The 21,963-nt window shown below is 40.1% G+C and overlaps 1 protein-coding gene across 1 annotated transcript in view; it reads right to left on the bottom strand.

The window, feature by feature from the left end:
* The window catches only part of LOC128136036 (BDNF/NT-3 growth factors receptor-like), a 136,400-nt gene that overhangs the window by 58,821 nt on the left and 55,616 nt on the right, over positions 1 to 21,963 (bottom strand). Inside the window, exons 6-9 of the mRNA XM_052775128.1 lie at positions 16,669 to 16,805; positions 13,620 to 13,752; positions 11,833 to 12,132; positions 6,411 to 6,443 (exon numbers count right to left, since the gene is read on the bottom strand). Of these exons, the coding sequence (XP_052631088.1) occupies positions 6,411 to 6,443; positions 11,833 to 12,132; positions 13,620 to 13,752; positions 16,669 to 16,805 (603 nt within the window). The remainder of the gene's footprint in view (positions 1 to 6,410; positions 6,444 to 11,832; positions 12,133 to 13,619; positions 13,753 to 16,668; positions 16,806 to 21,963) is intronic.

Genomic DNA, 21,963 nt, shown 5'->3' with positions numbered 1-21,963 from the left:
CCATACATGCTGAAGGATAGGATTTTTTTTCAAGCCAAAATACATATTTAGTCTACAGAGCTTTCATGAGAAACCAAATTTAATTTCCTGGCCTTTTATCATTTACATTCTCCAACTCAGCATTGCATCCCTATGTCTATAGCTTCCTATGCAGCAAGGTTAAAATAGTAGTGAAAGGCAGAAGAGCAGCAATCCTCACTCCAGGCAAAATAAAACCTACCTGAATTCCCCACTTGGACAAACAGCCTGGACATTAAGACAAGGTTCTGTGCAGACCATCCGCTACTGTGAATACAAGTTTTGCCACAGCAGAGAGGGAGATTTCAGTTTTATTCATCTGCAGGCAGCACCTAGACTCTTGATCAGTGAAGAACCCAGTTTATAACAAGTATCTCAAGCTATAAGATTGGGCTTCATTTACAATTTTCTGGTAATGTCTTCACTAAGGTAGTTTTGACCAACCCTTTAATTACAGTAGCTTTATAATAGCAACAACATAGAAAACAAACATTAAGAGCCTTCACTGTTCTGTCTCCATAACACAAACTTTTAAGAGGGAATTTCTTTGCTCTTAATTTTACCTGTAAATAGTGGGGGGCAAAAGCTGGAGCTATTTGCAGTTCTGTTTATGTTCATTTCTATACTGTGATACTGGAAATCATACCCTGAAGGACTAATTAGAACTATGCAAAGTATTTCAGGTCTGGGTCTGTGAATCCTCTGAATGCAGTATTATTAAAAAGGGCAAGGAATAAAGTAGGCCACTTCAGTACATCAGTGTTGCATTGCCATTTCCCACTGTATAACTGTGAGCCATTTACATTTGTATTACTGCCAAATTTTCAAAGCCTCTTGAAATGGGTGAGTCAGGCAAGGAAAACATGCACAACAGTTATCCAGCCAAACCCAGGCAATTCTGATTTAAATGAATTCTTGTTCATTTTATTATGAAAATCTGATTAGGCATGTAGCATTCTGATACAGACAGGGTCATGCCTCTTGACTCATGCTATGCGGGACTTGTATTGTTTCAGGGCTAGATTCTCTGGTGTCTAGTAACTTATGCAGTCATATATTCCTACACCAACTGAGGTAAATCACAACTAACACATGGGAGCATTTTGCAGCTGTTTTATAAACAAGGTGTAAAGCAGCTGGGATCCAGACAAGAGCACTGTCATAAGTACCAGGGAGTCATTCTGCAAAATATCTCTGGGAGTTCAGTTTTATGGGGCATATTGTCTCCCTCATTTTCATGACCACATTGGAAAAAGCAGCATGGCATTAAAACATGAACTAGGGGCCAAAGAAGCCATCTTTGCATTTGATTTCCTGCTCAGCCCTGGGCAAGTCACTTTATTTTTCTTTCTCAGTTACCTCTCATACAAAACTGTGATAACATCTCTTATTTGTCTTTTCTACAGGATTCTGTGGGGATTAGTTATTAGGGACTGATTGCTCTGTGCTTCAAGCATATGCAGTACAATGTGGATAAAATTCCCCCAACAAACATAACATCATGCATAGTTTTGTGAGCTCGTCAGTTCTTCTGTTTCCCATAGTATTCTTAAAATATTTAATAGAAAACATTTGGAAATAACCTCATATGAAGCACAGAGCACTGAAGGTCAAATCCCAAGGGACAGACCAAATCCCAATACAAAGGGCTTTGCTCTATGCAGAAGGGTACTCAAGGCTAGAGTCCCCTGTCCCCATGCAGCCAAGCTCTGCTTACCCACACAAGGCACAGCAATGAGGGCTATGAACATCCTACGTGAACTCCTAACCACGTCCTGCTGGTTAAAGGAACTCAGGCAGTGCACAGGCACTGCAGAGACCAAGTTCCAGCCCAATAGCAGCTGTGAAAATCTGTCACAAACCTTTTCTCAGGGGCACATAGGTGCTTTCTTTGTCTGGAATTTTTCCTATTTGGTTGAAATCTCATGATTAGTCTCTCTAGTCTGTTTTGGCTCCTTTGAAGTGAAAGGCCACCCTTCATACCCTGTTCCAATTTATTTTTGCCTAGTCACATTCCATCTTCTTCCTGCATATATTCAGGTGGGGAGAAACACCCACCTCTTCTGTGAAGGTTTAGTCCATTGTCAGGGCCCTGAGAGTACTAACAACCCTTATTGGCCCTGCCCAGCCTCCCCTGGGGCCTCCCCCACTCCTGCCCATGGGCTCAGGAGCCTCATTTCAGGTCAGTCCAGGGCCATCAATCCCCACCCTGGTGACACCATAGGAGTGTTTGTCTCTAGCTCTGCCACAGCCCTGCCCTGCCTTGTCATGTGTCCTGCTGAGCCAGGCCCAACACTTAGGCTCACATCCTGGCCTGACCTCAGCCTGTCCCCATCCACATGGCCCTGCCCTGCCATCCTGGGGCTGTATCTGATCCTGGTTACCCTCACTGGTCCTGATCCTGACCCCCCACTCATGGGCTGACAGCCCCATCCTGGCCACAGCTGAGCCCCATTCCCCACAGAGGTGCCTGATGCCCTTGGCTGGGGGCTGCCCTCACAGCCTGCCCTGCTCCCTCATTGGGGGCAGTGGGAGAGGCCATGGCTGGCAAGACCCCTGCCCTGCCAGCCCGAAGATACCCTTGGCACCTGGCCCCCACAAAGCCACTGGCACTGCAGTGCCCTGACACTTATAGAGAAATACCTTGCAACTCCCGTGAGTCTGTTAAAGCACTAGGGCACCACCCAAGCACCCTGACTTTACCAGGACCCAAGCCACTTACTTACAAACATATAGATATTGTGTAGCATGCTGCAGGATCAAACCCTCTGCAGTCGCCTTTACCCTTTACACAGTGCAAATTTGCAGCATGATTAGCATAGGAGTCTGAAAAATATGTTTTGAAGGGGAGAACAGCAGGAAGGAGGGAGGTAGGGAAGGAGACCTTTAAATCTTGCTTCCAACATAATCTAAACTGGGGGTAAATAGATTAGCATACAGATTGAAGGGTCTGAAAAGAAGTCATGAAAAATGCTCAGTCTCCAGGAGGAGCTAATTCCTGGGTAGTTCCACAATCAACCATGCAGTGGTTTTCCCAAGAAGTATAACAGTTTCTAGACTTTTTAGCCTTATTTATTCATCTCACCAACTGGACTTGTGAATTTGGAATAATTAAGGAAACACTCCGGACTACAAAGTGTTGCACAAAGTCACTGAAACAAAGATCAAAGGCAGCAATTTCAAAAAGTAGAAAGGAAAGCCAGAAATAAAATGGAATATTGTTTTCATCAGAACTAGATCTTGCAGGCTGTGATTCACTTGCACAACTCAAAAGCACACATTTTAACCGAATCTACCAGTCAACTGAATTACAGTACTCATACACATGCATCAGGACCTTGATAAACAGCTCAGCTTCAAAATCTTCATGTATACAACATATATAACACATGTAGGAAACTGTGCAAACCATCACCTCTTCCTCCCCCTCAAAAAAAAAAAAATTAGAGAGGGAGAGGAAGCTATGCTTTAGTATTTCTAAGCACTTAAACCCAAATTGATGCTTCAAATGCGCATTTGCTAAAGTTTAAGGACATGGAATCAGAGTATTAACATTTAAATCAGCTTAAGGAAACTTGATTCATGGGTCATTTTGTCCAAATAAAAGTACTCCAAACAGGATCCAGCTTCTGCTGGAAGCTAAAGGGTGTTTTGGATGCATTGGTTAGGATGTACTTTCATGCTCAGCAGAAGTATAGCAGAACTATTATGCAAAACTAGCTAGTTATATTTCAGTTTGCAGCTTCTATTATAATGCACGTTGGCTTTCAATAGGTATAGCCTAAAATATTTTGCCTAACTAAAAAATAACTTGAACACTGTGTCATCAAATCTTCTCTCAGATATCACTGAGTTGATGTTATGCTTATGCAAGAGAATAAAGGTACACATGAGAGGACAGAGAAAAATTACCTACAGGTGTATTGGGTTTGGGTGGCAAGATTTTGATAGTGGGAGGGGCTACAGGAGTGGCTTCTGTGAGAAGCTGCTAGAAGCTTCCCCTATGTCCGATGATAGAGCCAATGCCAGCCGGCTCCAAGATGGACCCACTGCTGGCCAAGGCTGAGCCCATCAGTGACGGCAGTAGCACCTCTGTGATAACATATTTAAGAAGAGGGGAAAAAAAACCAAAACAGCAACTTCAGCGGGAGAGAGGAGTGAGACTATGTGAAACAACCCTGCAGACACTAAGGTCAGTGAAGAAGGAGGGGGAGGAGGTACTCCAGGCGCTGGAGCAGAGATTCCCCTGCAGCCCGTGGTGAAGACCATGGTGAGGCAGGCTGTCCCCCTGTGGCCTATGGAGGTTAATGATGGAGCAGATATCCACCTGCAGCCCATGGAGGACCCCACGCCGGAGCAGGTGGATGCTCCCAAAGGAGGTTGTGACCCTGTGGGAAGCCCACGCTGGAGCAGGCTCTTGGCAGGACCTGTGGACCCATGGAGAGAGGAGCCCACACTGGAGCAGGTTTTCTGGCAGGACTTGTGACCCCATGGGGCACCCACACTGGAGCAGTCTGTTCCTGAAGGACTGCACACCATAGAAAGGACCCATGCTGGAGCAGTTTGTGAAGGACAGTAGCCTGTGGGAACAACTCACGTTGGAGAAGTTTGTGGAGGACTGTCTCCCATGGGAAGGACCCCATGCTGGAGCGGGGGAAGAGTGTGATGAGTCCTGCCCCTGAAGAGGATGAAGCAGCAGAGACAACGTGTGATGAACTGACCCCAACCCCCATTCCTTGTCCCCCTGTGCCACTCAGCGGGGAGGAGGTAGAGAAGTCGGGAGTAAAGTTAAGCCCAGGAAGAAGGGAGGGGTGGGGGGAAGGTGTTTTAAGATTTGATTTTATTTCTCATTATCCAATTCTGGTTTGATTGGTAATAAATTAAACTAATTTCCCCAAGTTGAGTCTGTTTTGCCCGAGACATTAATTAGTGAATGATCTCTCCCTGTCCTTATCCTGACCTATGAGCCTTTCGTTATATTTTCTCTCCCCTGTCCAGTTGAGGAGGGGGCGTGATAGAGTGGCTTGGTGGGCACCTGGCATCCAGCCAGGGTCAACCCACCACAACAGGAAAACTCACTTGTGCCAAACTCATTTTTAAGGGGATTTTAGGGGTACATTTTTGGAGGCAAAACAAGTATGGAAGTATCCCTGAAAAAATAAGTTATATAAGGAGAAATCATGAACTCTCTTTCCTCCAAGAAATGCCTCTGGAAGGTTTACAAAAAACTCATGCCTCTATGCTACATCAGACAGTTGTCACCCTTGTGTGGATTGTCCGGCTCAGTTCACAAACAAGTTTCACCATGTCTAGTGCACACAGGTGACTCATGGGGGGTTACAAAAGTGACCCAGCCTTGGGTTGCCTTGAGGCCCTGTCTCTCTGCAGAGACGACTCACAGGGAGCTGTGTAGACAGCTTAGCCCTGGGTTGTCTGATAAACCCTAAAGTAAACAGGGCAGTGGCTGCACCATTCAAAGAACCAAAACCTGAATTGAGCCTTGAAATCCCTTAGCAAATAGTATGCCCTGAGTCTCAATCCAACCACTATTCAGTTGCTGAGGAAGCAAAGTAAAAAAAAAAAAAACCAAAACCTGGAGGGTTTCAGCTTCAGTTTCAAATGACAACCTTGTGTATTCAAACAATCACAGACCAACAAAGGAAAGGGAAAACTCCACTCAGATATACATAATCCATTTAGGCATAGTCATACACACCATTCCACAAGTCAGGGCATAAAAACTCTAAGATTCAGGTTGGAAATGGGGGAGTCACTTCTCTAACTATACAGTTGGCTTGTGAAGGAAACCCTTCCCCCCCCTTGATCGGGATGCCGTTCAAGGTAACTTCCCTGGGATTGAGAGCCCTTACCTGGAGGGGTAAGTGAATATTGTTTATGCTTTAAGTTTGTAAATGCATTTGTGGTTGTCTGTAAATCGCTTGTGGTTGTAATAATGTACTGCTCTTGCCTTAAAAAATTGCAATAGTGCATTCCTCCATTGTATCTGTAAAACCTGCAATAGTGGCGTATTAAGTCTGAGTGAAGTTCAAGTTGTTTGCTTGAACCATGCAGTTAAGTCTGCAAGTGAAATTCGTTTGCTTGAACCTTGCAGTTAAGTCCTTTTCCGTCACAACCCTACAGTACCAATTGTAACTATCAGTAGCAGTGGATTTATGCTAATCTGAATCAAAAGCAGCAGTGTAAGTAGAAATTGCCCTCATTTGTCTTAACTAATATGTCAGGAAAAGAGCCAACGATACAAAGTGCCTTTTAGAATTGTGTTATAATATGTGCCATTTCAGTTTAACTGAGCCTGACATTCAATCTTTTAGTGGTTTGAGTTCCTTTATTTCTATCATTAAAAGAAAAGAAAAAGAAAATCAAATATATACCATAAACGTCTGGATCCACAATTGGGCCACTACCTGTGCATGGAGAAAAAACAAAAAAACAAACAAACAAACAAAAAACCAAAAAAACAAACAGAAAGAAAAAGCCTTTGTAAATAGATTGTAGATTGCAAATGCTGGAAGAATAAGAGTTTCCTTAGGATTTTTTTTTTTTAAGAGCTTACATGTTATTTGCAATAGCAATGGTCAGTACCTACACAAATGCAAAGCAACATCAATATATTGTAGTATAATTTACAATTATTTTAGAGCTGTCCCAAATGTTAACACTTTGCTTCATGTGAAACAGATAATACACAGGGCATTTGCTCTAGTAAAAGCAGGCATATTTACCAAATGGGCAAAATTCTGCTCTCTGCTGCTAATGTATATCTGGAATAAATGCAACAGTAACTATTCTTGTTGAAAATCAATGGTAAAATTCTCCCTGACATTAAGTGGAAGCAGACTTCAGTGGGAGTTACAATAACTGACTTTTACCTGGTCAAAAAATTTGCAGTTAAATCACTGAGAGAGCAAACTGGTTTAGAGCTGCAGCACTGTGGTAAATTAAAGGCTAGAGGATGCTGTTAGAGGATGCTCCCAAGAAGCCAGCTGCACGCCTGATCCACAGACAGAACTCTTATTGAAAGAATAAGATTTCCCATATGCAAAGAAACTAGAGAAGCCAGCCTTTACACAAGCAAAGTGGATACCTGTCTAGTATATACTTTTCTAAATTTTACTAGTTCCAGTTTGCAGCTTTTTCCAATTACTGCACATATGTAAGGCTAAGCACACATGTGAGTATAACATACACTGAAGTTAGTATACTATTAGTTTATTCATGCTTCAAAAGATACTTGTGTTATATTTCAACATGCCCATTCATCCTAGTCTATAACATATTTATAGCATGCGTTATGTAGTATATTTACTCTTTTTTGTTGTTGGTTTGGTAATAAAATTAATAGATAGTTAAAATCTCTAAAGATGACTCAAACTTCAAAAGGAATAATTCTGTTTATAGTACCATACAGTAATTCCATACCAGTGACATTACACTGGCATAAAGCCACTGTGAAGTATGACCAGAACACAGTTGTTTCTGCTTTTTTCAACAGCATGAGAATCTGTGCTGAAAATACAAAATAAGAGTTGCAACCTATTTGCAAAATGGCAGCAGATAATTAGGTTCATTTTTAAATGCATTTGAAGATATTCTAGTACCCAGAGATATGGATTAAGAGACCCCATGAGAATGGTCATGTCAATCTGCAGAAATAAATGAAATAAGTGTGTACTACTATCTGTCCTCAAACAAGTTCTGACCAGGGTTTTTTGTCCATAAACCTTCATGGATTCAGTTTTTCCAGTATAAAACATTCAGCTGATGAAAGAACCAGTTTACCTTCTGTATGAGTCCTACTTCTCATAATCTGAAGAAAAAAAACTTCCTAGGCCTTTACTCCTGAGTTAAATTACAACATTTTTATTATTGTTTACTGGAAATGGGATAAAATAATCAGATTGGTTTAACCTGTAATTCCTGCTAGGGGCATATAAACCAGGAAGTCATCTATTCCATTCAAATACCTTTTATATAACTAAATACTTCACTTGAAATAAAGTTGAAAAAATCAAGAAGTTAGACCAACCCCAAATTTCTATGTAGTATTCCTTACCTAAAAACATCATCAAAACATTGTTTGAATCTATTTTAACATGAAAGTTTACCACAGTAATTTTGCATGTTTACATGCAATTATTTTTAACGCAAAGAACAGCATTGTTTTGGTCCTTGTTAGAACAGGTTGTTGTGCAAATAAAATATTACAGACATATCCTATTCACTCATCTTTATAAACTGCCTCAACTACATTTGGTTTGCTTGCTTCTTTCTTTATAAAGATGACATTTTCAAAATAAAGCAGCAGCAAAAGACTCAACCCAAAAAAATACTTGTGCAACACAGTCACGTGTTATTATGCCAAACCATCAGGATGCTACTTCTAAGGCATATCTAACATATTATTATACAATGACAAGATACTACATGACTTGAATTCTTTCAGCTGAACTTTAGAGTAGAGGGCTGGTAGATGAATGATTTTACTTAGAAATAGTTATTATTGGTAAAAATCTCTCCAGCACTCATTAGCTGTTATGGATCAATTATGGAAACAGCCTCTGGAATAAAACACAGCTGTTTATTGCTTAGCATTTGCTGCAATGCAGTCTCAAATAGTCAAATTATCCTCAGCAAGAACAGCTTCACTAGAATCCATGAAGATTAGCAGATTAAAACTAGTTAACTAGCCAACAGAATGTAAAATTTGTTCCCCCAGACCTTAGTATTTTAAACAAACTTTTAATTTATAACATTAACTTGACCCAAATCCCACTGTGGTACAAGCTTTCTTCTCCTTTATGCTTGCATCCTCTGTCCCTTGAAAAATGTTCTGTAAGTAGCATGCTGGAAGCTGAGAGCATCTTAGCACAAATCCTGTCTTCATCACGCTTGATGCAACTTTGAGAGTAGAGTATTAGGCTGTTGACGATACAACATGTTTCAGACTTTGCTGTATTTATTTTAAATAGATATATAGTTTATAGGTGAAGTTTTTTTAACTTGCTTTTGTTTTTATCTTCAGTGCATTTGCCTGTAAGTGATTTAATAACCAGAGAATCAGTTCAAAGCTCAGTCAGGATACCCCACCCCATGAAACATCAGGGCTAGTATTTAATTCAGTCATGAAGGCACGGAAATGAACATAATACCAGAACATGGGCCTAATCTTTATGCTTCATTGTACGATATGTGGGCCAAAAGGAGATACCGCACAGTAACAACAGCGCTGAAAAAGCCTTTTAAAGGTCTGTCCTGGTTTCAGCTGGGATAGAGTTAATTTTTTTTTAGTAGCTGGTACAGTGTTGGGTTTTGGGTTCAGTATGAGAAGAATGTTGATAACACACTGATGTTTTCAGTTGTTCCTAAGTAGTGTTTAGACCAAGTCAAGGATTTTTCAGCTTCTCATGCCCAGCCAGCAAGAAGGCTGGAGGGGCACAAGAAGTTGGGAGGGGACACAGCCAGGGCAGCTGACCCAAAGTGGCCAACGGGGTATTCCATACCGTGTGACATCATGCCCAGTATATAAATTGGGGGGAGTTGGCCAGGGAGGGTGGCTGCTCGGGAACTAACTGGGCATTGGTCAGCGAGTGGTGAGCAATTGCATTGTGCATCACTTGTTTTGTATATTCCAATCCTTTTATTATTATTGTCATTTTATTATTGTTATTATTATCATTATTAGTTTCTTCCTTTCTGTTCTATTAAACTGTTCTTATCTCAACCCAGGAGTTTTACTTGGTTTTTTCCCCAATTGTCTCCCCCATCGCACTGGGTGGGGGGGAGTGAATGAGTGGCTGCGTGGTGTTTAGTTACCAGCTGGGGTTAAACAACGACAAGGTCTGAAAGATCCTGGCAGTGCTTTAAATAGTAATAGTAAAAAAAAAAGAAAAAAAAAGTAATACAATGCATAGAGGATGCTAGTTTTTTAACATTTATGTTTATGCCAGCTTCAATGGAGAAGACAACAATGTTATGGAATATTCTAAAGCTCAGTACCACAAGTCTTACAGGAAAAAGCCCCACAAATAAAAACAACATTGAGGAGGCTAACTAGATAAAAATTAACAGCAGGGGAAATAACTTAAGACTGATTTGGTGCCATCCCCTACACACAAACTGATTTCTAATGCAGTTACAACCTGTCTGTATGTAGTCCAGTTTGAACACAACATAGATCATCTTGGAGACTTATAATGAATATGTTTATAAAAAGGAAGGAAAAAATAAATAATGCTGTCTTTCTAATTGCAACACCACCTTTAATTTAAAAGGCCAGAACTGGGAAATTTTCAGCTTACAGGGGACAAGCATAAAAGAAAAATGGAACATTAAAAGAAAAAAATGATAAATTCATATAAATGTGTTAGAGGAACTGTTATTCTGTTAAGAAAATGAAGCCAAATTCATAGTAAATAATCAGAGTGTAAGAGAACTTCAATTGTATACAGAATATCTATGAGGTAAACTGTTTTACTGAACTGTTATAATGTAGTATTAAAGGATGCCAGTAGCTGAAACCATGACCTGTTTCTGTAATGAGTCTATTTAAGGAAGGACTGTAGAGAAAAAGAAGAGAGGAGCTACTAAGAACAGCAGGAGAAAATAGAGCCCAATTATATCAGCTCTTCACCTTCTCTTTCTGAGGGTGGGAAAGAAAAAGACTTGTCATCTCTCTCCCTGTAGCAGGCTGAGCTGATAGGAACAAATGTTAAATACAGACCATATTTTTACTGTCTGTAGCCTACAATGTAGGAGAGGGAATTTAAATATTCATATTTTTTCTATCACATAACATTAGCACTGCATATTGCTGTTTCAAAAAAGAGAGAGGCTATTTCTATCCCATGGTTAAAAAGCCAAAGGCATACACATGCTCATATTTTCAGATATGATTCTGCAATTATTTGCACAAAATCACACCTATATTTCCACTCAAGGTCCACTCATTTTTTTCACATACAGCAATGCACTTACATGTATGCCTTCGTATTCTTACAGTCACTTCAAATATGGTTTTGAAGATGTGGGAAAAGATCAAACCACAATGTACATTAACTACTTACAGTAGTCCCTGCAGTTCAGTGAATTAGTCCATCTTGAGACTGCTCACATAGCATTTAGGAGGTCTGACCTGGAGCCTTTAGAGCAGCATAAGATGCATACATTTGAAGATAACCATCTTGAGCACAAATATTCCTAGGCATGCAGATGCCCAACCTCCACCGAAATGAATGGGAATTGGATATCTAAATGCCTGTGAGAACCGGAGAGCTGGTCGATCATGTCTCTAGGTTACTTGTTTTCTATCCAGCTCCCTCTAGTGTCCTACACAATATATTATCATCAACTCATTGGACTGCATTACTGATTTTGCATCAGTGCACTAGATGCTACATAGGCATACTCCTTGTGCCCTTGGATACACTGCCTAGTTGCACTTGTACACAGTGTAGAAAACGTGCAGTGACTTAATTGGTACTCAGTGCTTTCCAGGATCAGAACTGAGGCTAAAGAAAACACTTCAAAAACACTGTTTTACTAGTCTTAACTGTCATTGAGGATGATTACTCAAAGGGAGGATTTAAAGAGCACCAGCGTGGCCTCCGTTGAAAAGCAATAAACAAGAAGAAAATGTTAAAAATTTATTGTTTTACAACTAATCTTGAAGACATTCATTCAGAGAAAAAAACATGCATATAAAAATCTTCCTCCAAAATAGGTAAACTGGCCAGAAGCACTGTCTCCCCATTCTTGTCAATTTGCAATTGCTAACATAAAAAAAATTATACTCACCATCTCCAGGCACTGACATGAAATGAGCATTAACCCATTTTTCATCCTCTCCATACTCGTTCTTTGCTAGTAAGGTATAAGCACCATTGTTCAGATGGGTAGGGTTGTCCAGCTGAAGGCAGCCATGGTATTCACTTTGATTGATAACATGTATTTTAGTACAGATGTATTCAGACTCATTCAGTATAGCCCCTTCATAGAACCACTGCAATGTGGGCTTAGGGTTCCCTTTCACAGTGAATGGAATACACCAGTGGTGGTCCGGGGTTGGAGATTCAATAAATGTGATATTTGGTGCAACTATATTGGGAAAAAAAGAGTGAAGAACATCAGAATATCCCAAACGTCTTTTTTTCTCAGGTTATCAGTGCTAAAATATGCTACTTGAAGGAATTATACCTATTTGGAGGATACTCACACAGGAAGCCCACCTGCTCTGCCTTGGGTACTGTGCTCACAACTGAAATGAAGCCATTATTTAGAAAGAAACAAAACAAACTAGTTTCAGACAAAGTGTGAACCCCCACTAAATCACTTACTCTGCAAGGTGTGAAAAGTTCAGTTACCAGATCACTGAGAAGGGAGATAGGGAAATTTTAGCTTTACTGTGCTGAAAAAATGGCACAGAGGAATGCTGAAGGAACAAAACAGTATTAAAAATATTTAAAAGTCAGCCAAAAGCAAGTAGTACTGGAAATATATTCAGCTAGGAATCCAAGCTTTGAGGTGACTTCTTTAAAAGAATCAAAGCCAGAGCAGCTGATTTCATTCCCTGGATTCTTCTGTCAGGGAAGGACCATTTTCTACTATACATTTTCTCATTCTTTGTTCAAACGTGCTAAATGCCTCGAGTTTACAGACTTCTGTTTCCCTCAAGAGACTATTTCAACATCTTACATGTTATTTTGCTGTTAGGAAATTTTCCTTGATATTCATTCTTAACTGCATCCAATTTCATCTAGTTATACTCCCTTTTATCACTCATAACAGTGCCAATCTCACAATCTCATTTACACTGTTCAAACATTTCTAGTTTATGTCCCTTTCCATAGCTATTACATATCTAATTTCCACCTATAAAACATTTTAAGTGCTTCTAGAGTGATTTCTCAAGTTTACTGTCATGAGCACATGCTGAAAAAAATTTTCCGTCTACAAAAAGTGTTCCATTCCCATCTTCAATTAAACAGAGGGTTGCAACTTGTGAAAACATATTTCACATAAAATGAATTCAGACCGGAATCTCAGATCTAAGAAGCCAATGCTTCTATACTACATGTCCCTTCCCCCTTCCTTGGCCCTGACAAATAATTATTCAAAGCTATGACAAATAAATTTACATCTGGCAGAACAAATGATGCAAATGCATTAATTTTTGAACAAAGCAATTGTTGGTTTAGTTAAAAAAAATAATTGTAGTTTATTATAAATAATTTCTATGACTTTTGATGCATTCATGTTTCTTAATTCCTAAGATAGCGTATATGTATATGCATACCATTACAAACCTGTTCACACTGACAGTACCACTGAGTATTTGGGGTTTCAGACATTTACTTACAGATTGCTCAGACTGGAAGATAAAGCATTTAGAAACATAATTTTTGCAGAAGAACTCAGAGCAGAAAAAGGTAAAAATAACAACTGCTCATTGGGCTATTCCCAGAATTAACTGCAATAGATAGTTCACATGCTTAAAGGGTGTTTCTGTTTCAACAACCTGTGTGCCCAACAAATATTTATACCCAAAATAGCTATTGCCAATGTGGTTTAGCTTGCTTACGTACAGAATACTGTGAGCTCGGCAGAGGCTTGGTCCTCTCCCACAATATTCTCTGCTACGCAAGAAATCCACAGTCCACTGTCCACAGATGAAATGTTCTTTATGGTTAGCGAGGCAGGATTCTTACTTGTGTCACTCTACAAATGATCAAAAAATATGGATGTGCCAAATATGGCATAAAGAAACAATGGAGAGAGGGGGAACCATTGGCCACAGTTCAACAGCATTTTCCATTTTCCCTTCCTTTTAGCTGTATCAAACTGTAATTAATCAAAGCATTACTTTGGTGTCTTATCCAAACTGATGCAAAACATCTACAGAACCAATTGTAATCATTGGTAGCAGTGGATTCAAAGCCCCCAAAACTCATTCATTTTTCCACCATGTCACTTTCTGTTTCTCCCTTCTTTTGACACCTTTCTCTCTACACAAATGTTTTTTTCTGCACCCATTCCCTTGCTTATCCCTCTCTTCAGTTTCATGATTGATTTTTATGGTCTATCTCTAATCTCTTTAATCTTTTTATTCCCTCCTATATTCTGTTCAGTCCTCGCTTTACTCTTCCTTTTATCTCTTTTGTTTACACTTAGCTTGACATCTCTTCTACTACTGCCTTCTGAGCTCTACTGCACCTTGACAACAACATGTCTTCTCCCTCCTTCTTAGCCAAATGTCTCTTAAAAGCTTCTTGCTATCATGGAACCTTCCACAAGAGAGTATGTCCCTTCTACTAACTGAACTACTGCCCAAGTGCTGTTTTACTGTGCTTGAGCACAGGCTAATTGAGGTAAGAATTATGATTTACAGAAAGTTCAGTGCATTAAATGCTATATTAAATATGCAGCTATGCTACACTGCATGAAGTAAATTACAAAAATTAATTACAAAAACAAAGCAAAAAGTAATTACAAAGATTTAAAAAAAGAATACCAGCTAGCAAAGCTAGTTGTTAAAGCCTCTGTTATCTTAAATGAGGTCCTTAAAATGACAGCCAAATAATTACTATTTCCATACTTGAATTTTTCATAAAATGCAAGATTATTTTATTAAAAAGGAAAGGAACCAAAACAAATTTAGAAAATAAACAATTAGGATTATTTAAAAAATAATTTAAAAAGCCTTTTGGGGTACTTATTGTACACATATGCTTTGATGCTGCACAGAACACAAGCAAATGATATGCTGCACCTGTAAAACCACAGTGACTTCCAGTGGTAGACAATGGGGATATGTGGGAACACTCCCACATACAGGATTGCAGGATCAGAATTTTAAACATCGAGATGACACCTTAAATCTACTTAAGTCAAATGTCCCATTGATTTCACTGTGATACTGGGGCAGGAGAAGTGGAAAAGCCAACACCCCGATGCACGTTTCTCCATGTGCAACTCTCAGAGGTGAGCAGTCCTCAAAGCAGGAGTCAAAGCACAGGGCTTCAATTGCAGGCTCAGGCTGAAACATATAGCGAGAAAAGTCTAACTGACATTAACCAACTTATACATCAGCATGAAAGCTGAGCGTGTGGTTAATGTTGCAGGACTGAAGGTTGGTTTTCACTTTTGCTAACATTTCTCCTTGTAAAACAGTAAAGAAAAACAGGCAGAAGCAGCATAGGAGGTTAAGAAAAGGGAGGCAGAAACAAAGATATGGAAGTGAGAAAAAGGAAACCAAAACCAACACTCACAGAAAAGTTGTGAATGGCAAATGAGCTTTAAAAGGCACTCATTCTTCTGCTACTGAAAAGACTACTGTGCTCCACAGCTATATTATAAGCCCCTCTCACAAAGTTATGTCAGGATAAAAAAGCTTTTCAGGAAAGCTCAAAGCAAACTGGACATGGCATTTGAAAAACAAGAAGGTTAAAAAATGAGGTGATCTTACTTTTTGAACAGTATCCCACATTTGTCTTGGCTCATGACTCAAAAAAAAAAAAAAGAAATATAAAAATAAAAAAACACAACTGCATAAATTCCTCACTGTTTTAATTTTTTGTTCTTGTTGATAACTGATGCATTTGGGTAGTTTTATACATTAGAGAAAAGTTTAAAAATAAAACTAGAGCTCTGCAAAGCTCTTATAAAAGCTGAAAGACAGGCTAGTCAAATTCTACATAAGCCTAATGTAATAACCTCAGTGAAGAAAGTGCAGAGTTTAAGAGACCCCAGAGGTCCTGTCTCTTCCATACTGCAGGAACAGTTTTGGAAGTACACATCATGCACTTTGTACAGACCAGAAAGCTTTAGGCAGTCTGTACTCTCATGAATGCAGGGGAGCCGATGCCATAAAACTGTAAATAACAGAGGGTCTTGCACAGTGTAAATAATGGCAATTTAGGAGGTCAACAGCTGTATATTGAAGACCTGCTTAAATGCTTCTCCTTATCAACATCTTCATCAGAAAGAACTTAATCAGTATATCTCCACTGCACACATAGTCTAAGGCAGGTACACAGAATATCAGGATCTCAGGAAACAAAATTCCCACTGTCTGGATGGGTTTATTGAGGAAACATTTTCATACTTCATAAAAATATTGCCATAGTAAAACCTTGACTTTGACTTTCATGACTCTTGTTATTTTTTTTTGTTAAAGGAAAATGAAAAGAACCACAAAGTAATTAATATTTACAACCAAAGTTCCAACGCACCAAGCTTTTGGCCTAAAAATATAAAAAAATTAGAGAGACAAAGCTTTTCTCACAATTAGATTGGACTTCTCTCTATGCAGATATTTGTGATAAGAAAGTACTTAAGCGTCAGTATCCTGATTTGCTACATTATTTCCATGAAATTACAGCACTCTCATTTACAAAAGAACATCCAAAAACTTAATTGCAAATCAGTTTCTCAAGGAATGAATTTTGCCATTTTCCAAAAGCACTGCAGCAGTCACCATGGATTGAAAGTAATTGGAAATAAATGTAATACTAACATTAATTTACTATCTCATATTTTTTATAAAATTTAATTAAAGTTAGAGACAAGGCTTTATTTCATCATTTGGCAGATGTCTTGTCTCTGAATTGCCACGTATTTGAATATGAAACTTACCTCATGGTTTGAAACAAGATTAGTGAGCACCCAGGATACATTAGGGGATGGCCCTCCAGTAGTATCACAGTACAATGTGATGCTCTTTCCTTCCACCACAGTGATGTTGTAATTGCTTAAGTTTGCTGAGGGCAAGTCTATGATACAAGAAAAAAAAAAACACAAAAAACACACACACACAAAAAAACCCCATCTCTCTTTAATTAGTTCAATAAATTGAAATGAGAGGAAGTAATACCCAAGAAAAGACAAATCATTTGCCATACTATGCTTTCTTGCCTATAATAAGATTTGAAAATCAGCACAAATATACAATAACTGCTACAGCACTTCTAGTGCTTTAAGCGGTGCTGTAATGTGATTCCCAATATAGGTGTTATGGATTTCTTCTATTATGTTCACTTTATAAATCATATGTTGAACTTACTTAATAAGACAAAGCTGGATGGTTTGTAGGCCTTCATGCAGTAATCTGTTAGCAAAGGTAGCCATCTGCTCTCACCTACTGTGAATTCAAATCTCAGCAGTGTCTGTCAACTAGCTTGGCAAGAAATAAAACAAATCTTAGGGAACATTTGGCTATTAATTATCCTGGTTAAGGAACAGGGAGAGAAGTAATGAGATCATTTGCTTTATAAAGTTACCCTTCCACACCACCTCTGAAAACTGTTCCAACTGCTCTTGCCAGACCTAAACTTGGAAAGAGATTAAGACTCCCCTATTCTCCCTGGCACTACTACTCAGGACTGTCTGCTTGCTGTGCAAGTCCGCACAGTTTCTGCTAACATTTTGGTGCTATATCTCTAAGGGAAACAGCTATATTTTGCTTGTACCATGCCAGAAGGTTATAAAATAATGGTGCTTATTATTCTACAGAGTTGTAAAGTTAGACTAGAAACCAGTTGCAAGATCTTGCAAAAATTCTTACGAAAAAAAGTAGAGATATAATAATAACAAACACATTATTGTGTGCGTTTTATTCCCTTTCCCAGTCATAAGAGGTGGGTAAGAAAGAAACACATAAAATAATTGCTTTGGGATTCATTTTTCTGGTTGGATATTTTGTGTTGGTGAACTTTAATGCAAGACCATTTTGGCTTCTATTTCAAGTGGTACCTAGACTGCGCCACAGCAGAACACACACTAGTTGAGCTCTGCTTGGAAAAAAAAGATATTAGCATAAGACATATCTAGAAAAGGTGATACACTGGACTTAGCAGTAAAGCAGTGAGACCAAGCAGCAAAACCTGTACTGACAAATAATTGCATATAAAAAAACCCAATGTTCCCTAACAGAAACATATGTTCAATATGTGTGTTCAGTGTAGTGTGAGACCATTTATATGAATCAGTGGCATTTTGACACCTACACAATTAAAAAGATTTCTAATCCAGCTGCATTTATTCATACCGTAAATTGTTTAAATACAGGTTTTTTAAATAACCACCACTTCTGTTGATATGGATGCACATTTTAAAGGACTTTGGACACAGCAATTGATATAAGCAATCAGACAATAGGTTTGCATAGTTTTGTATACTGCCAGCACAGTAAGTTTAGATGGTAGCATAAGAAGATCACGCAAGATAGCCATGACATAATTTTCAGCTTTCTGGAGCAATGAGTTTCACAGGCATATTATCCAGGCTGCATGCAAAAGTATTTCCTTATATCAGTTCTGAAATTTGTCTCTGTTCAAATTCATTGTTCATTCCCTGTTCTGATAGGACAGGGAAAAGAAAGTTTCTGAATGATCTTCTTAAGACCACTCTGGTTTATTTCTTGTTCTCATGTCCCCTTTTTTCTCAATAATCTATCCAAAGCTTTTCAATCTCTTCAAAAAAGGAAGAACAGAACTTACTACTAAGAATTTTAAATTCTAACATACAGAGTTATGCAGTTTAGTAGATGTATAACAAGTGTACACTAAAACCAATGCCTTTCATTGTGTATAGGTGTATAATAGCTATGTTATTTCACTACATACAGAAAATCTGTTTTCATATTGTACTGGTTTTGGATAGGATAGAGTTCATTTTCTTCACAGTAGCTTGTATGGGGCTATGTTTTGGATTTGTGCTGAAAACAATGTTAACACATCAATGTTTTAGCTATTGCTGAGCAGTGCTTACACAGAGTCAAGGCCTCTCCTGCTTCTCACACTGTCCTGCTAGTGAGTAGTCTGGGGGTGCACAAGAAGATGGGAGAGGACACAGCTGGGACAGCTGACCCCAACTGACCAAAGGGATATTCCAGACCATACGACGTGCTCAGCAATAAAAGCTGGGGGAAAGGAGGAGGAAGGGGGGACGTTCGGAGTTATGGTGTTTGTCTTCCCAAGTAACCATTACATGTGATAGGGCCCTGCATTCCTGGAAATGGCTGAACACCTGCCTGCCGATGGGAAGTAATGAGTGAATTCCTTATTTTGCTTTTGCTTTACCTATTAAACTGTCTTTATCTCAACCCACAAGTTTTCTCACTTTTACCCTTCCAATTCTCTCCCCCATCCCACTGTGGGAGGAGTGAGTGAGTGGGGCTTAGCTGTCAGCCGGGTTAAACCACAACACATATTCAAATCAATAACACTTTGTTCCAGGGAATAGGCAGCTCTGGATTAGAATAAGCAGTCACTTCCATTCACTCCAGCACAAATGGACACAACAAAAGGCAAGTGGGGGGGGACTCATTTATGTCAACTGAGTCTCTCTAAATATTATGTCAAGGTTTAGAAGTAAAAAACTCTAAGTAGGTGGGCTATTTACTTTCACAGACCATCATTAGTGCAAACTGATGGCCAAGGACATATTACAGTTAAACTGTCAAGCATTGCTAGGCAATGACTCATATTTTCACCATGCACAGCTGGGACTTCCACAGTGACAAAACCAAATATTTTGGCTGAAATTTTCAAAGGCTACTACAGCATTTGGCTACACAATTGTCAATGGACATTAATAAAAAACTTGTGTCTGAATTCCTTGAGAGCTTTCAATGTCCTCATGCTGCAACTTACTACTTTCTACAGAAAACTTATACTGCCCTCTGTAGAGCCAACTGTCACTATATGTATCAAAAGAAAGATATGATCTAATTAAGAAATAACTGAATATTAATACAAATTGTAGTCTGTAACTGATCTCTCGGCACCAAGCCAATGTTCTAGCCAATATACTACAGCAACTTTTAGAAAAAGAGGGTCTTAAACAACGAGAAAGAACTCCATCATTACACCCAAAATGCTATTTCAGTGGTTAACTATCTTCACACTTAGAAAATTTCAAAAATTATCTGATTCCCAGAAGCAGCCCAGAAATATACTACTTTAGATATCGAATCCGAGGAGGGGAAAGGCCAGTTAGCCACCCTATTTATCGGGCAATCATCTGATGATATTCGGAGGAAACTGCAAAAATTGCAGGGGGCAGAAGCTAGGGATATGGGGAGAATGTTGGATATTGCTTGGATGGTATATAGAAATAGAGATCAACAGAGAGAGAGAGGAAATGCGAAGTTAATAGCAGCCCTTGAAAATATACAGGTATATCAAAAGGGAATGAGGGGGATTTCTAGAGGAAATATGAGAGGGAATGTACGTGGAAGGGGTAGAGGACACGGACTGTCGAATCCAACTGTTGAGCAGAATCAGTGTGCCTATTGTAAGAAAGAAGGACATTGGAAGAGAGAGTGCCCAGCTTTATTAAAACAAAAGAAAGGGGGCTACCGATAGTACCCTTAGAGGAGGAAGACTGAAGAGGACAGGAGCACTCTTCCCCAGTGGAGCCTCTGGTTATAATTAAGCTGGGGAATGAGGAGGTAGAATGTTTAATAGATACGGGGGCAACATATTCGGTTTTAAACACTAAAAAACATGAATTAGGAACTGACATGGTGAGATGGGTTGACCCTGGCTGGATGCCAGGTGCCCACCAAAGCCATTCTATCACTCCCCCTCCTCAGCTGGACAGGGGAGAGAAAATATAACAAAGAGCTTGTGGGTCAAGATAAGGACAGGAGAGATCACTCACCAATTACTGTCACAGGCAAAACAGGCTCAGCTTGGGGAAAATTAACTCAATTTATTACCAATCAACCAGAGTAGGGTAATGAGAAACAAAACCAAATCTCAGAACACCTTCCCTCCACCCCTCCCTTCTTCCTGGGCACAACTTCACTCCCGGATTCTCTACCTACCCCCCAGCGGCACAGGGGGACGGGGAATGGGGTTTACGGTCAGTTCATCACACGTTATTTTCTGCCACTTCATCCTCCTCGGGGGGAGGACTCCTCACACTCTTCCCCTGCTCCAGCGTGGGGTCCCTCCCATGGGAGACAGTCCTCCATGAACTTCTCCAACGTGGGTCCTTCCCACGGGCTGCAGTTCTTCACGAACTGCTCCAGCATGGGTCCCTTCCACGGTGTGCAGTCCTTCAGGTACAGACTGCTCCAGCATGGGTCCCCCACGGGGTCACAAGTCCTGCCAGAAAACCTGCTCCGTGGGCTCCTCTCTCCACAGATCCGCAGGTCCTGCCAGGAGCCTGCTCCAGCGCGGGGTTCCCACGGGGTCACAGCCTCCTTCGGGAACCCACCTGCTCCGGCGTGGGGTCCTCCACGGGCTGCAGGTGGATATCTGCTCCACCATGGACCTCCATGGGCTGCAGGGGGACAGCCTGCCTCACCATGGTCTTCACCACAGGCTGCAGGGGAATCTTTGCTCCGGCGCCTGGAGCACCTCCTCCCCCTCCTTCTTCACTGACCTTGGTGTCCGCAGGGTTGTTTCTCTTACATGTTCTCACTCCTCTCTCCGGCTGCCATTTCTGTCTGTCCCAACTTTTTTTCCTTCTTAAAAATGTTATCACAGAGGTGTTACCACTATCGCTGATTGGCTCGGCCTTGGCCGGCGGCGGGTCCATCTTAGAGCCGGCTGGTATGGGCTCTCTCGAACACAGGGGAAGCTTCCAGCAGCTTCTTACAGAAGCCACCCCTGTAACCCCCCCGCTACCAAAACCTTGCCACACAAAGCCAATACACATGGTGAAAGTTATTGGTGCGACAGGAAAAGCAGAACAAAGGCCATTCTTTAAACCCTTACAATTTAAAATTGGAAAGCAATGGGTCACTCATGAGTTTCTTTACTTACCAGGTGCACCGAAACCCCTGAGAGGTCGGGACTTATTAGAAAAATTAGAAGCAGAAATAAAATTCAAAGAAGGGGAAGTAGAAGTTTTAATACCGGAATCTAAATATATCCAGGCTTCAGTGTTTCTGTTACAGGAAGACAGACAAGGAAGTGA

The sequence above is a fragment of the Harpia harpyja genome, chromosome W (assembly GCF_026419915.1).
Source record: "Harpia harpyja isolate bHarHar1 chromosome W, bHarHar1 primary haplotype, whole genome shotgun sequence".
In the NCBI taxonomy this organism is placed as follows: Eukaryota; Metazoa; Chordata; class Aves; order Accipitriformes; family Accipitridae; genus Harpia; species Harpia harpyja.
This window is presented reverse-complemented; position numbering and strand designations above follow the sequence as displayed.